Raw genomic sequence first — 13,411 nt, forward strand, 5'->3', positions numbered from 1 at the left:
ATAAAAAGGAAAAAAAGGAAATGACGAGGAGAGAACATTTTATTTCAGTAAAAACCCGGCTTTAAATTGACTAGTCGGACCTAATCCACATTAGGCTTATAGAAAAGCAAAACCAACATCATGTGGTCTGCAGCACACAAACTGATTTTATATTCTGGCTGAATTATGGAGTAAAACTCTGAACCAATACTTAAAATATCAAGCAGGAAGGAGAAACCGTGGTATTTTTTATTTTTTTTTATTTTGCTACAAACCAAAGTAAGCCAGATTTTTTTTCTTCCCAAAATTTTAATTTGAAATTGCTCAAATCAGGTTGATAAAAACATAGATCTAATCTTTAGAAATCCTCCATGCAACAAAAGTACTGTTTTAGTTTCTCAAAACAGTCATGTTCATCACAGTTTTTTTTTTGAGCCCAAAACATTTTTTTTTTTTAAACTTTTGACAGTAAAGCCATTCGGAAGCCAAATTAAAACAATTTTTCACAAGTTTGGCATAAACTATAAATGAAAAATAGTCCTGTCGCTTAGGTAATTTGTTAAATGGGGAAGCTGCACAGAAACCTAAACAATTTTGTGACTTGGGCCAAAATACAAACTGCGATGGCTTTCGGTCTATGAACCTAAGGATAAAAAGAAAGACATCAAAACTCTTATGTGGATCAGTGTAGTTTTAACACAATGCGGCTGGCTGTGGTGTCAGTGTAACCTTTTGTCTTCCTCTCTGGTATGTGTGAAGTGGGAGAGAAAAGAAAGAATTCAAGCTGTGGTCAATTAGGCTTTTCTTGAACAAAAAGAAATCACAGCAAATGCGGGGAAAAAAAAGAACCAGAGGATTCATGGGCTAAACAACAAAACAAATTCATTCAATCCAATGATGTTTCATGGTGAACGTCACCTGTTTTACTGCACCTGAACCTTTTTCTGTTGCTTTTGGATGCATCTCTCACTCCCCCACCAGCGTGTACAGGCAAATGACAACTAAACAACAGCCAAACTCCCGCAGTTCGATTCAGAGAGTTCTTTAAGCAAATCAATGAGGGCGTCTCGACCTCAGCTTCAGGGGAAAAAAAGAGGTCGTTAGAAGAGGGAGGGTGGGAGTGAGCCCAGGTTTCTTGGCCTTTTAGTTGGCTTTGGCGCGGAGCTGCGCCCTCTTGCCCGTCACAGCCTGGAAGCCAGTCTTGATGCTAGCGACGGAGCAGCGGGAGTGGCACGTCTCACACTGCAGAAAGTAAAGACGAGTGTCCTTCTGCAGGATGGTCTCTGGGGAGCGGCAGGTGTGACATGTCACGTATTCCTCTGCAGGAAGAAAAACAAGAATGACAGCAAAAAAAAAAAAACATTTAGGACTTAGGTGACATAGAGCTTCATTAAACAAGATAAGAAACGGACTCAGAGGTAAATACTAAGAGGTGCTGTGGTGCCAAATACAGACAACCTTGAGACTACATTACCCATAATCCAATACCACCGTAGCTTCACAATTGCTTACATTTGTAAATAAAATACGATACAAGTTAGTTCAACAGTAAATAGAGGCGCTTCCGACTTACTGATATATCTTCTCAATACATTTTCTATCTGTTTCTGTTGAAATCTGCCTTTGATCACAAGTTGGTTATTTCCATCTATAGAGCCGCTGTTAACAGACAAAAACATACAATCGTATTTTAACATGTAGTTTCACAGTACTATTAAACTAAACTAAACAAAAAAAAAAGATTACCACCACATACCTTGTTCCCAACTCAGCCAGCAGAAAAGCGAGAAGATGTTTAGGCTGGCGATGCAACCTGGGAGGAAGAAGGAAGAAGCATGAGGCCTCTAATGGGATGTTCGCCAGCCTGGGTCAGTGAGGCAAAAACAACGAGGATGGTTGTTGTGACTCACAGTTTACAGATATCTGTGAAGTTGACAAAGGACGTTTTCTTGGTTCCCACTCGAACCACCTGAGGGGGCTTCATCACAAACTTCCTCTTCTCCCCAGCCACCATGTCAGGATTTTTCTCCCTCATGATGTTGAAAACTCTGTTTAGGAGCTGGGATAAAAACAAAACAAACAAACAAAAACACCTCAAACATTTGTTCATAAGCATCGTAACAGCTGGTTTTAACTGGGAGTAGAGAACTGGTTTCTGGGTTTAGTTTTGTCCTTTTCCTAGAAAAAAGCCACTGCCTGAGATGTTGCAGTCATTAAGACTCTAATTTGATCATGTTTTACTCCTGGAAAGCATTTCTGGCTGAATACTTCTGTTTTTATTAGTGTCTCTTTCTTAGACACTACTCAGAAAGAAGCTGATGGAAATAATGTTACTACAGACTGTGCGTACCCATTGTGTTCGTCTTTCCAGTAGAAGGTATTCGATAGAAAGTGTCACTATAACAAATTTTCTCAGACGATAAATCGTCCCAAAAGCTAGCTCTCAAATGGTTGTTTTGAGGCCATTTTAATGGAATAATAATGCATGATCACACTCTTAAAGATTAATAACCTTTACATTCTAATGAACATTTAACCACTGGAACTGGAAGACGTTTTAAATAGCTGAAATAAGCAAAACAATTATTATAAAATCTCTGTGGATAAAACTGTGTCAACAAAACAAACGGGATAGATGAGAGCAACGCAAAAATTAAAGACTTTTATCATCAACTTTTTGGTGGAAAAACAGGAAAAAAAACTTTTAATTTATCATGTGGATAATTAATTTGTTCCTTATTGTGATGTGCCTATTTCTGCACATCTTTCATGGAATAATTATGAGTACCAAGGTTATTTTTCTTTTCTGAAGAAAGCCCCCCTGGCTCAGCACTGTTACTTTCAGCTGCGTTTTTCTTTTCGAGGCGGTGCTCAACTTCTTTTTGTATCTCTTAGAAAGTACTGCACGTCCAGTGCTTCTGCTTTTAGCTGTGAGCTGATGCTGCCATCATCTAGCCACACTATTCGTTTGTCCTTCCACGCTCTTAAGCATTTCATCTCAGTGTTCAGTTGTCTGCACCGTTCATACTGAGGCTGGAGGAGGCGCTCCTCCCCATTGCTGTCACATGTTTGCTTTGAAAGAAGGGATTGATGCTAAACCCAGTGAAGCAATCGCCTGTGTAGTTAGTGCCTGTGCCGTCTTACCTCATCATACGTGTAGTCTCTTTCCGTACCAGCCCACGCTGGACCCGTGGAGGAAATGAACGAGATTCCGTCATTATTCTTGCTCTCGTCGTCTTCCAGAGCTGCAGACACAATGTGCAAACCTTGTAACACCCAGCTGTCTGCGTTAAGTCTTCATAAATGACTGTAGCCGGTACCATCGTCTTTTTCCAAAGCCTCTCCCTCGTCGAAGTCAACTTTCTTTGACTTCTTTTTTTTGCTGGGAAGCATCAAATCCAGGTTGTCCTCCTCCAGCGCCTCAGTTTGCTCCCCTTCAATTTTCAGCTCCTGGTTTTTAACCAGTGAATAAGTAAAATTAATTTAAAAAAAAGAAGGAAAGAAAAAGAAGGAGGTAAAAAGCAGTTTATTAGAGACTGACCTTTAATCCTTCTTCGACATCATTCTCAATCCCAAAGTTCTTCTTCGGTTTCTTTTTCTTTTTCTTCTGGTTGAAGAAGTTCAGATCGTTCAAATCATCAGATAGTTCTGGAATGATAAACAAACCCAGCTAAAACAAACAAACAAACAAAAAAAACAAACAGCCAAATCTATGTTTCATGAAGAGAACTGTCACATACAGCTGTGAAACCTAAAGCAACCTTCTTTCAAACCTTTTTTCCTGCCTTCATCTTCATCTATATCCACCTCCTTGTCCTCCCCGACTTCCGGCTCGGCCTCCTTGACTTCCACCTCTTTCGCCTCTTCTCCTCCCACGCCCTCTCCTCCTTCCTCATCCAGCATGAAGGGCTTCTTCTTCTTTTTCTTCTTCTTGGTCATGTTGGGGTCGAAAATCATCTGAAAAGTGGAGGGGACCCGAATTAGGTACAAAGAAATCTTGGGATTTCGAGTTTGTGAGCAGAGCTACAGGGACCAATTCCTTGTTACATGTCACTTTATTTCAAATATCCTTAGTATTTCAGACTGAAGAGAGCTCAATTTTTAAAGAACATTTTTATGGCCTACATAATAAAGTTGAGTATTTGTAACCTGCAGGTATTTCCAATCAGTCTTAAAGTGCAAAATCCACAAAAACAAAAAGAGACGTTTGAATGGATGAACTGAAAGATGGTCAGGCGGTTAGCTGCTGGATGGAGGGAGCAGAAAAATAAATGATGAACAGATGGAAAGACGAATAAACAGCCGCCAGAGGGATGGATGAATCCGTAAAAGTTTTTAAGATTGTGTCGCGATCTGGAGCTAAAGGCAGCAAGAAAGCGTTAAGCGGCGAGAATGTAAAGGCAAAGTGTTACTGACTCGGTTTTGACCCGGTGGATTAACAACTGGCACGGTGATTTAGTCTGTTTTCGTCGAGCCAAACTGAGATAAATCTGTGTAGCTGTTAGAAATGAGCGGCTAGCAGCGCCGCTTCTGCTTAGCTTAGCCTCGTTAGCCGCTCAGTCTGAGCGATGCAACGGCAGCGACACGGCGGACCCGTTAGCTAAACTTCATTCTCGTCACCCACTCGGTGAACAGACCCCAGCGCAGCGGCGTGTTTCGCTGCTTTTTCTTTTTGTTTCTTACGGCGAACGTGAGTCCGACTAGTCGGCCCTCTGCCATCCCAGTTTGCACCAGCCATGTGTGAGCTGCCGCGGACAGGGAGGGGAGCAACACTGCCGAGGCCCAAAGTCATCGATAAGGGTCGATAAATCAACCGTCTGATCCCTGCGAAGCTCCCGCACTGACACCGACTGAAGACCGAATGGCCTGGGTTCTCTTACCTCGTCTCCCGACATGTTTGCGGTCAGAACGGCAGTAAAATTAGTCAACTTTTCTTATCCCTCGATCACTTCCACACGTCTGCTCAGGGATATTTCTTGCATCAGCGCTGGGCGAAGGTGCGCATGTGTGAAGTCGCCAAACCCTGACGTCACGGCAAGAGCGAGAGAGGAGCGTTCAAGATCAAAACTTTACACCGCATTGCTGTTTGCGTTTAGGATTAGATTGTTTTCGGGTCAGCAGAGCTGTGTGTAAAAAAGATAAATAGATTAACGGACGGATGGGATGAATTTATCTTCCGTTGTCCTGTGGTGAATATTACTTTGTGTTTGCATCTGTCCATCACTTCATACAAAAAAAAAAAAAAATAAAAATCAGCCCATCCATCCATTCATCCATCCATCCATCCATCTTCTACAGACGCTGCGCTAAGCCGCCTGTGGAGCAGGAGATCGACTAATGGAAGAGAGAAAAAGAATTGTTTTCTTATTTTTAAATAAATGTTTGTTTTGCAAACATTGTTCTTCATATAAAACTCATTGGCCCAAATCATGTGAGTTGTATTATATTGTTTTTTTTTTTATGAATATAAGCAGTATAGAGCACCAAAACTGGCTCAAGCCCAGGGACCCACAACCTTATAAATTCGGCCCTGAGTTTGACATAAAAAATCTGGTTAACAGTGAAAACTAAAATTAAGTTAATTTCTGTTACTGTGTAGAAATACTTCTTCCCTCTAATTTCCCAAACAGAATCCAATAGTACAAGTTTCTTGACGGAGTGCCGGCACAGGCGGAAAACATATAGCTCTTATTAAAAGCCATAAATTATGGCATAAAATTAGTAACTGGTGTCAAAAATTTCCAGAGAAGCCAATAAACTGATGATTTTTTTTGAGACCATGAATCATGAAATGCTTTAAAGTAATTGTATCAGTGATGTTACATTAAAGAGGCATTAATTCAGTCACCCAGGAACAAACTATGTGCAATAATATTAAACACCAAAAAGCAAAATGACTCAAGTTCAGGTAAACCCTGAAATATTATCACTACTTGTACAAGAGGTTGATTTTAAACTTTTCTTGCACTTTGACAATCTGTAGGTCTTTTCTGGTTCACCTAACGTGGGTGGAAACATTCCAGCTACAAAATGACAAGGCAAAAAAATGGGCGACAGTGGGAAGAGATGTAGCTTTACAATTGGAAAGTTTCAGGTTTGATTCCAACTTCCTTCTGCTATGCATATATTGCCACTGGGCGAGGGAATTAATCCCAAGCTTACTACTGATTTATATAAATGTGTGTGAATAAATTCGATCAATTAACCATTGAGTGGGGCTTATTTAGCCATATTCCGCAACAGGAGAGATTCATTTCGTCTCTATTTTAGGAATTAGACGACTGTGACAAGTGATAGAGATTGATCTTCCACAACAGTGAAGGAATTGTAAACTTTTAATGATTCTGCAAATAATATTCTCATCTGGATAAATAAAACATAGAAATGCAAACATGCTTTCCCATCTGTCCTTGTTTTTTTTTATTCTTGTGTATGTAAAAAAAAAAAAAAGTAAGTCGTGACTTAAAAAAACCCAGATTCCTTTGAACTCCAAAATGCCGATGTTGTGGATCGACTAATCAGAACTTCCATCTCGATGCAACCAATAATGTGTGACAATAGTTTATTATAACTATTATTATTATTTTAACAATATACAATTTGAAACAAAACCCTTATGAGAAGGACAAAGACAGACAGAGCAGGATGAAAAGTGTTAGGTTAAACATCTCTCGTCTCAAGCCGTGCGGTGTGATCTGTGTTGTGACTTCCCTTCTCTCTGCATGCTTCACACGACCTCAGCCGAAACCTCTCCACGCAGTAGATGAAAAAGAGATACATTTGAGATATTTACACCAAATAACGAGAACCACTGGCGAGGACGCCTTCTGGGGCTAAAAACGATGACAGGAGGTAAAGAGGAGGGTCAGAGCCCCGCAGCTTCAGACAAAATAAAGAGGTTACGGTTCTTGCAAACACACACACACACACACAGATTCTGGAGAATCCTCGCCCACTGCATGCCTCTAGTTTAGGAGTAATAATAACAATAACAATAAAAAAAAAAAACCCAAAACAAAACAAAGGGAGTTAAGGACACAAAAAAAATAATCAGGGAGTGAGCAACACAAATGCAAACGTTGGAACAAGGTTTTTATGGATTGAACTTCTGTGAAAATTCTCCTATCAGCCTGTGATGTTCTGAACATCTTGGTGCGCCAATCAAACGCTGCTTCCAATGAAATGACCCCATCTGGTTACGGGACAGTTAAGGTTTTTTGTTGTTTCTTCAATCGAGGGTAAAAACAACTAGGTGCCACTGAGATCCGACCTGCTGAGTAGGAACCGAGCGGCCCCGGGTTTTCCTGTTCTCTTTGGGGTCAAAATAATATAATAATTAAAAAAAAAAAAAAGTACAGCATTGTTGCTTAATTGTAGTGTTACACAATGTCAACTCTCCTCAGACACACAGAAAACACTCAACATCCGATCAGTTCATCCTATCCAATTCCTTGTTGTTTCTTCCTCTTCCGCCACCCATCAGACGCAGGTTCGATGTGACGGGATGCAGCGTTTACATCGCTTCTGCCCAGCGCTGCAGGTCCTGCATGTCGTCCTCGTCTTCTTCTTTCTTGGCTACGAGGTAAAATAAAATGAAAAAAATAAATAAATAAAAATTAGGCATATGAAAGCCAGATCTATTGTTCAAAGTCGCAGCTTGAGACATGATTGCAACAATTCTGTACTGTTTCTGGAAGTTTTTGATTCTTTCCGGATTTTTTCCATTGCAGTCAGCGTTGTGTCCCATCATTGGGATTTTAATGCGAAAGAACAACGATGAGTCGTGCGATGGCTTTTGAATGTTTGAAAAGGGTACACGTAGACAGCCCCCCCCTTTAACTGACACCCCTAAATAAAATCCAGTGCATTGATAAACGATGATAGACATCAGACGAGCAGAAACTGTTTCCTTTCTAGATTTGGAGCCGGACGAACAAGCCTGAATCATAACCCTATTCAATTAAAGATGAAATAAAAGAAGCCTCACCAGGTTTAGAAGGTAATGAAGTAGAAGGCACGTTGGGGAGGGGCGCGTTCTCCGGTCCACCGATCTCCAGCAGGTTTTTGTCCAGCTCTTCTTGTTCCAGCTCGTCCAGCTCCGCCAGCAGCTCATCCTTACAAGCGGGATCAACAGCAAAGATTAAGACCAGTCCGTACGCCACCAAGATGCATGAGATTTTTATTCAAAAGTTCAATCAAACACGGAAAAAGGGTGAAAGTGAGCGTTTCAAAAGACAGAAAATCAAACTGAGATCAAATCTGGTTCTGTAACAGGGAAATCTTAAATGAAAATCCTGAATCAGGATTCTTCAGGTCAGCTCACTGAACTCATTCAGAGCATCCTGGTGACTGCATACCGTCAGCTGAGCTGAATTACTCTATGAATAAGAGCATTTAGATTAAGGGCCAAATTGAGTCAGAGCAACGCCTCAAGAAACAGGGTTCAACTCCGTTCGGCGCCATGTTGGCTGGTGAAACGGTTCCCTCCGAGTTCTGCTCACCTCGTCAAACTCCTCTCCGAACCCAACGGGTTTAGAAATGGCGTCGGAGATTTCCTGAGCCAGCTCCTGCTGCTCGGTAATGTCCTGCATCAGATCGTCCACCTTGTCGATGTCCCTGATGCGACGACAAGAAAAGAAGGTCCGTTCACAAAAAGGTAAAAGAAAAAAAAAAAAAAAAAGAGAAAAACAAACCACAAAATAAAATGTTGATTTGGTGGGCATAACAATGACAGCTCATCTCATTTCATCTCAGAAGTAATTCATTAATTAGGACACGAATCGTTTTCTGCGTTTTCTCTTACATGTTTTCATGGGCAGACTTCATGGCCTTGGCGGCGAAGCCCATGTTTTTGAGCACTTCCGTGTTGGTGTTGGCGTTTTCCAGCGCCTCCCTCTGGAACTCGATGGTTGACAGCGTGCCGTCGATCTGGGCCAGCTGCTTCTCGTACCGCTTCTTTCTTTTCAAAGCCTGCAGCGCCGCTGAGGGCAAACAGAGCGCAGGGAGGCGTCAGGATCGGCAGAGCCACACACGGATATGCAACCAGTTCTCAGGTGGTAGAGTCAGGAATCATTTATTCCCAGAGGAGTTTTACCCAGACTACCTACAAAAGCATTTTTTAAATTTCTTTATGAAGCTTCTGTTTTGTTGTTTTTTAAGTTTTTTTTTATATATATATCAATAGATTCTTTACAATTCTGACAAATTTGAGACTAATTATTGCTCTCAGTGCTAAGGATCTGTTCAAAAGTTAGTTTATTTTATTCCCATCATTGCTTGCCAAACCTCTACTTGTTATGAACTTTTTCATTTGTGTTCTGACTGTAAATAGAAGCAACTTCTGATTTATTAAGAGCAACTCATGATCTATCTTCCGTGACCGGGATGCTCTATTGTCTTTTCCGATTTTGACGAGAGCTACAGAGAAATAGGTCTTTATTTTGTCACATTAGATCTACGTCCGGAATACTAATGAAATGTTTCCAGATTCTGTGATTTAATTTTGTGCAAAGTATACATTTTCTTAAGAAGATTGTTTTTTCTAAATGTGGGAGTTCCCACATGTAGTAAACGCATTGAAATGTTGACCTTTTTCAATATTTCCAGTGTGAAATATACTTAAAAAACAATGTCGTTTCAGAAGGTTTGTGTGGCCATTGTTCGCAGTATTTAAACAAGAAATGACCATTATCTATAAATTGGGCTCAGTAACTCTACATGCCGTTCTTGTACTATTATTTTCTGATTGTTGGCTTTTAGTCACTGGAACCTGAAAGTGGTCTATCAATAAAAATAAACGACACCACTACCGAAGCTTTACCTTTATCGAAGCCAAATGTACCCAATTAGAAAAGAAAGGACATCTTGAAGAAATCGAGATATTTGTGTAGTGAAATTAAAGTCAGCTTTAGACTTAATGGAAAAGTACCATAAAAAAACACAAAAAAAACAAAACAACTTAATCTCTTCCTGCCAACAGACACATGTACTTAATGAAAGATTTTCCTTCATCTGGTTACAGATTAGTTCTCGCTGGCTTTTCTCCTTTTGTGGATTTCCCTCAAAGTAATGTAAGTACATCTTGTACTTACCACGATGGCTGAATTTTACTTTAGTACATGGGCTGAGGTCAGTTTTGGTGCGAGTTCACATTCTGCTCTTGTCAGTGTTCAACATCATGCAGAGTCTTTATTTTAGATCACATGTGTCAAACTCAAGGCCCGGGGGCCAAATCCGGCCCGCCGTAGCTTTTTATGTGGCCCTCCACAGACTACACTAAACACTAAGTTTGATTAAATATTATACTATCAATCATATCAATGCAGTTTTTATCTGTTTACTGCCAATTTATATCAATCAGTCCCTCCAGTTTCTTGAGAATTTAGTTGATGTATGATTATAGTCCATAATTTATACAGCGAGTAAATAAACAGTCACATTTATTATTACTTCTTGAAGGAACTGAAAAGATGTTCAAAAATATTATGTAATTTTAAGAATTCATTGAAATATTAACAGTTTGTGAACAGGCTTTATCAACAGATTCTGGCACAACCGGCCCTTTAAGAGCCTTCATGATCTTGATTTGGCCCAAAACAAAAATGAGTTTGACACACCTGTTTTAGATGATAAGGTGAGTCAACAACACATGAAACCTCAGTAACTGTCATTGTGACGATGACCTCACCTGACACTTTATATATCAGACGTTCTTTGTTATGGTAGAGTTCAGTTCAAGTGTAGGTTTTAAAATCTAGGCAATGAATGTTAAATCATCATGTTACACATCTGTGTTTTAATCACACACAAACTGTGGCGTTTTCATTCAAGATAGTAATACCAGTCGGTTCCTACAGGTGATGCTCTATAGCCTGCTTTCTGACCCAAACCCTTAAGATTACTATAACCTAAATGAGTCAGAATCTAAAAATATAGGGTATTCCTATGTTTAGCCCGGAGTCATAAAAAGGACAAACAGGAAAATATGAGGTTGTCACCCACAGCATTACAACACCTGTACGTCATCCTGGGCTGAGTCATTGTGTCAAACTTTGTTGAGCCGGACCAGGAAATGATTACAACGGAGGCCAAGCACTGACAGTATTCAGGCTGGCCGGCGCAGGAACCTTTTCATTTCACTCACAACAAATGTGAACCAGCTACAGCTCCTCCTATTGTCAGGTAGAAACATCAGGATGATCAACTGTGCTGTTTCTATTATACGTTTCTCCCAAATGTGAGCTTTCGTTTGACAATCATCTGGAATTCAGCTTGATGAATTCTAATATCCATCAGCCAGATATTAGAATCAGTCAGTTTTTACTGGAAAAACTTTGATCAGTGATGTTGCAAATAGAATGCTGAAAAAATACTTATTTTATCCCAGTTTAATCAATGCACTAAAACTAACTAACGTCTTTGCTTGGTTGCACTAACCAATCATAATAATAATAATAATAATAATAATAATAATAATAATAATAATAATAACAATAATAATTATACTATAATGCATAAGACTAACATGAAAGCACATGTGTTTCTGTTGCTAAAAATCTTTGACACAAGTGTGACTTAATGTTACATGATCATTATTTTCAATAGTCAGATTTTTGTCCTTGCTTTCAGATACTTTCAAGGTTCCCCATGTCAAGATAAAATTAAAGGGCCTTTATAACAGCGTAGGTAGAAGGTGGAGGTGGAAACACGCCCACCACCCTGATGGATCTCAACCTTTGCCCTCAGACGTCGTGTTCTGATGGGCAGACTATCAGGAACACCTTTGACCATTCCTTCCGGATTTTAAATGGCCACTCGCTGATTCACCGCAAATATAATCACAGGGATATGTTGAGAGATGAGTCTACGCGGATGTTAAGTGGAAAAAAATGATGAAGTCAACATAAATTAAAAAAAAATCTAGCCTGTCATTTAAGCAGCGTTCCTGGGTGTCGACCTCAGAAAATAAAAACCATTTTACGATGGCGACGTAAAGTTAGCCAGTAATGCTAACGTGCTGGCTAACGTTTGACTCGTGCGGGTCGACCTGATATTTCACCTCGAGAAGTCAGACAGCAGATTGAAATAACACCGTCGTCTCACCTCTCTTGTTTTTCGTGCCGTTTTTCTTGGCGATCTGCAGCTCCTGCTCGATCTTTTTCTCCAGAAATTCCTGCTTCTTCGTTAGCATCTCCTCCGTCTCGCGGAGTTTCTGGATCGCCTCCTGCGCGCTCGGTCCCTTTCCCCCTTTTCCGCCTCCTCCAAATATCTTGCCGAACAACGACATGCCTGGGCTGCTACTGGACCCTCGCTGTGAAAATGGCTGAACGAAGCAGAGCGCAGGAGAAACCAAGGCTCTGGAAAGGCCACCTCGCTGAAACCTACCCCGACACTTCGCCCAACCTGGAAGGATTGTTGATGTTTTTCCACTTCCTGGATAAGGCCCGATGACGTCTGTTGCTAGACAACAGTAGTGGGCGTCGCCTCTGGTATCTCTGTCGCCCTCTGCTGGATAATTGTCGCAACTGCCGAACAGGCAAAAAAAAAATTTGAAAACGTACCGACTGCAGAAAAGTGAAATTAAACGTTTATTCACATTAAACATGTCATACGGAGAAGAAACAATGACGCTGCCGAGGAAAATAAATAAATAAATAAAAAGTTTAAATGAAAAGAAAAATATATCTTGATATAAATTAGCATGATAATACATACATCTACAAAACAACATAAAGAAATATAAGTTTAATTGAGATACTGTATGAGAGATTTAAGTACAGTATTATTGTTAACAGAAAGATACATGTTAAACAGCTTTGTACATCTACATTGGTTTGATTGCATATGTGAACATCTATTCCTATGAATTCATATTCAGAAAGTGATTGGACAGGATTCACGAAGACCAGCAGCGTTCATTTCAGCTGAAAGTCTTTTGAGTTGGCTTGTGACAAACTAAACATTTTCTTTTGACAGTATTTATCTTCTTAGCCATTTTTGGACAAAAATATGCCATGCGCATTATTAGTTGTTTTGTTGACCTGCCTGAGCTGTGGATCTCTGTTATTGCAAACTGTGAAACAGTTCAAGGAATGTGAAAACTTTTGTAATGGTGGGATGTTTTAAGCTTGTGGCAGGACGTCAGAAGCAAACGGCAGACCTTCTCAGGAAGTTACTGGTCGACCGAAATCAAACCAAGGTCGCATCAATGACCCAAGCATGTGAAGAACTTTGTGTTTCTTGGTCAAGGTCAGTGTTTCTGATTCACCAGACAGAGAAATGGCCTCCATGGGAGATTTTCCAAACCCAAACCGCTGCTGACCAGAGAACAAAAAGTACATAAAAAAAACCCTTTTTGATCTCCGAGACCTAAGAGAAAGTAATCCATGAAAAGCAAAAAGGATTCATGAAAGGTGTGCATTCTGTTATACAA

The 13,411-nt window shown here is 40.2% G+C and overlaps 2 protein-coding genes across 2 annotated transcripts; both read right to left on the bottom strand.

Annotated features, from left to right (window-relative positions):
* Positions 1–21: 21 nt before the first annotated feature.
* On the bottom strand, positions 22–4,974 carry eif2s2 (eukaryotic translation initiation factor 2, subunit 2 beta). Its single transcript, XM_055049972.1, has 9 exons — positions 4,860–4,974; positions 3,753–3,936; positions 3,521–3,627; positions 3,300–3,429; positions 3,124–3,224; positions 1,890–2,038; positions 1,736–1,792; positions 1,553–1,638; positions 22–1,298 (listed from the first exon to the last, which is right to left on the bottom strand). The coding sequence occupies exons 1-9, from the start codon at positions 4,872–4,874 to the stop codon at positions 1,123–1,125; spliced, it is 1,005 nt and encodes a 334-aa protein (XP_054905947.1). The 5' UTR covers positions 4,875–4,974; the 3' UTR covers positions 22–1,122.
* A 1,322-nt stretch (positions 4,975–6,296) lies between these two features.
* On the bottom strand, positions 6,297–12,430 carry chmp4ba (charged multivesicular body protein 4Ba). Its single transcript, XM_055049976.1, has 5 exons — positions 12,082–12,430; positions 8,783–8,960; positions 8,481–8,595; positions 7,967–8,093; positions 6,297–7,554 (listed from the first exon to the last, which is right to left on the bottom strand). Exons 1-5 carry the CDS (start codon positions 12,263–12,265, stop codon positions 7,493–7,495), a joined length of 666 nt encoding a protein of 221 aa, XP_054905951.1. The 5' UTR covers positions 12,266–12,430; the 3' UTR covers positions 6,297–7,492.
* Between the last annotated feature and the right edge of the window lie 981 nt (positions 12,431–13,411).

Source organism: Poeciliopsis prolifica, unplaced genomic scaffold, assembly GCF_027474105.1.
Source record: "Poeciliopsis prolifica strain line A6 unplaced genomic scaffold, Auburn_PproV2 SCAFFOLD029, whole genome shotgun sequence".
Taxonomy (NCBI): domain Eukaryota; kingdom Metazoa; phylum Chordata; class Actinopteri; order Cyprinodontiformes; family Poeciliidae; genus Poeciliopsis; species Poeciliopsis prolifica.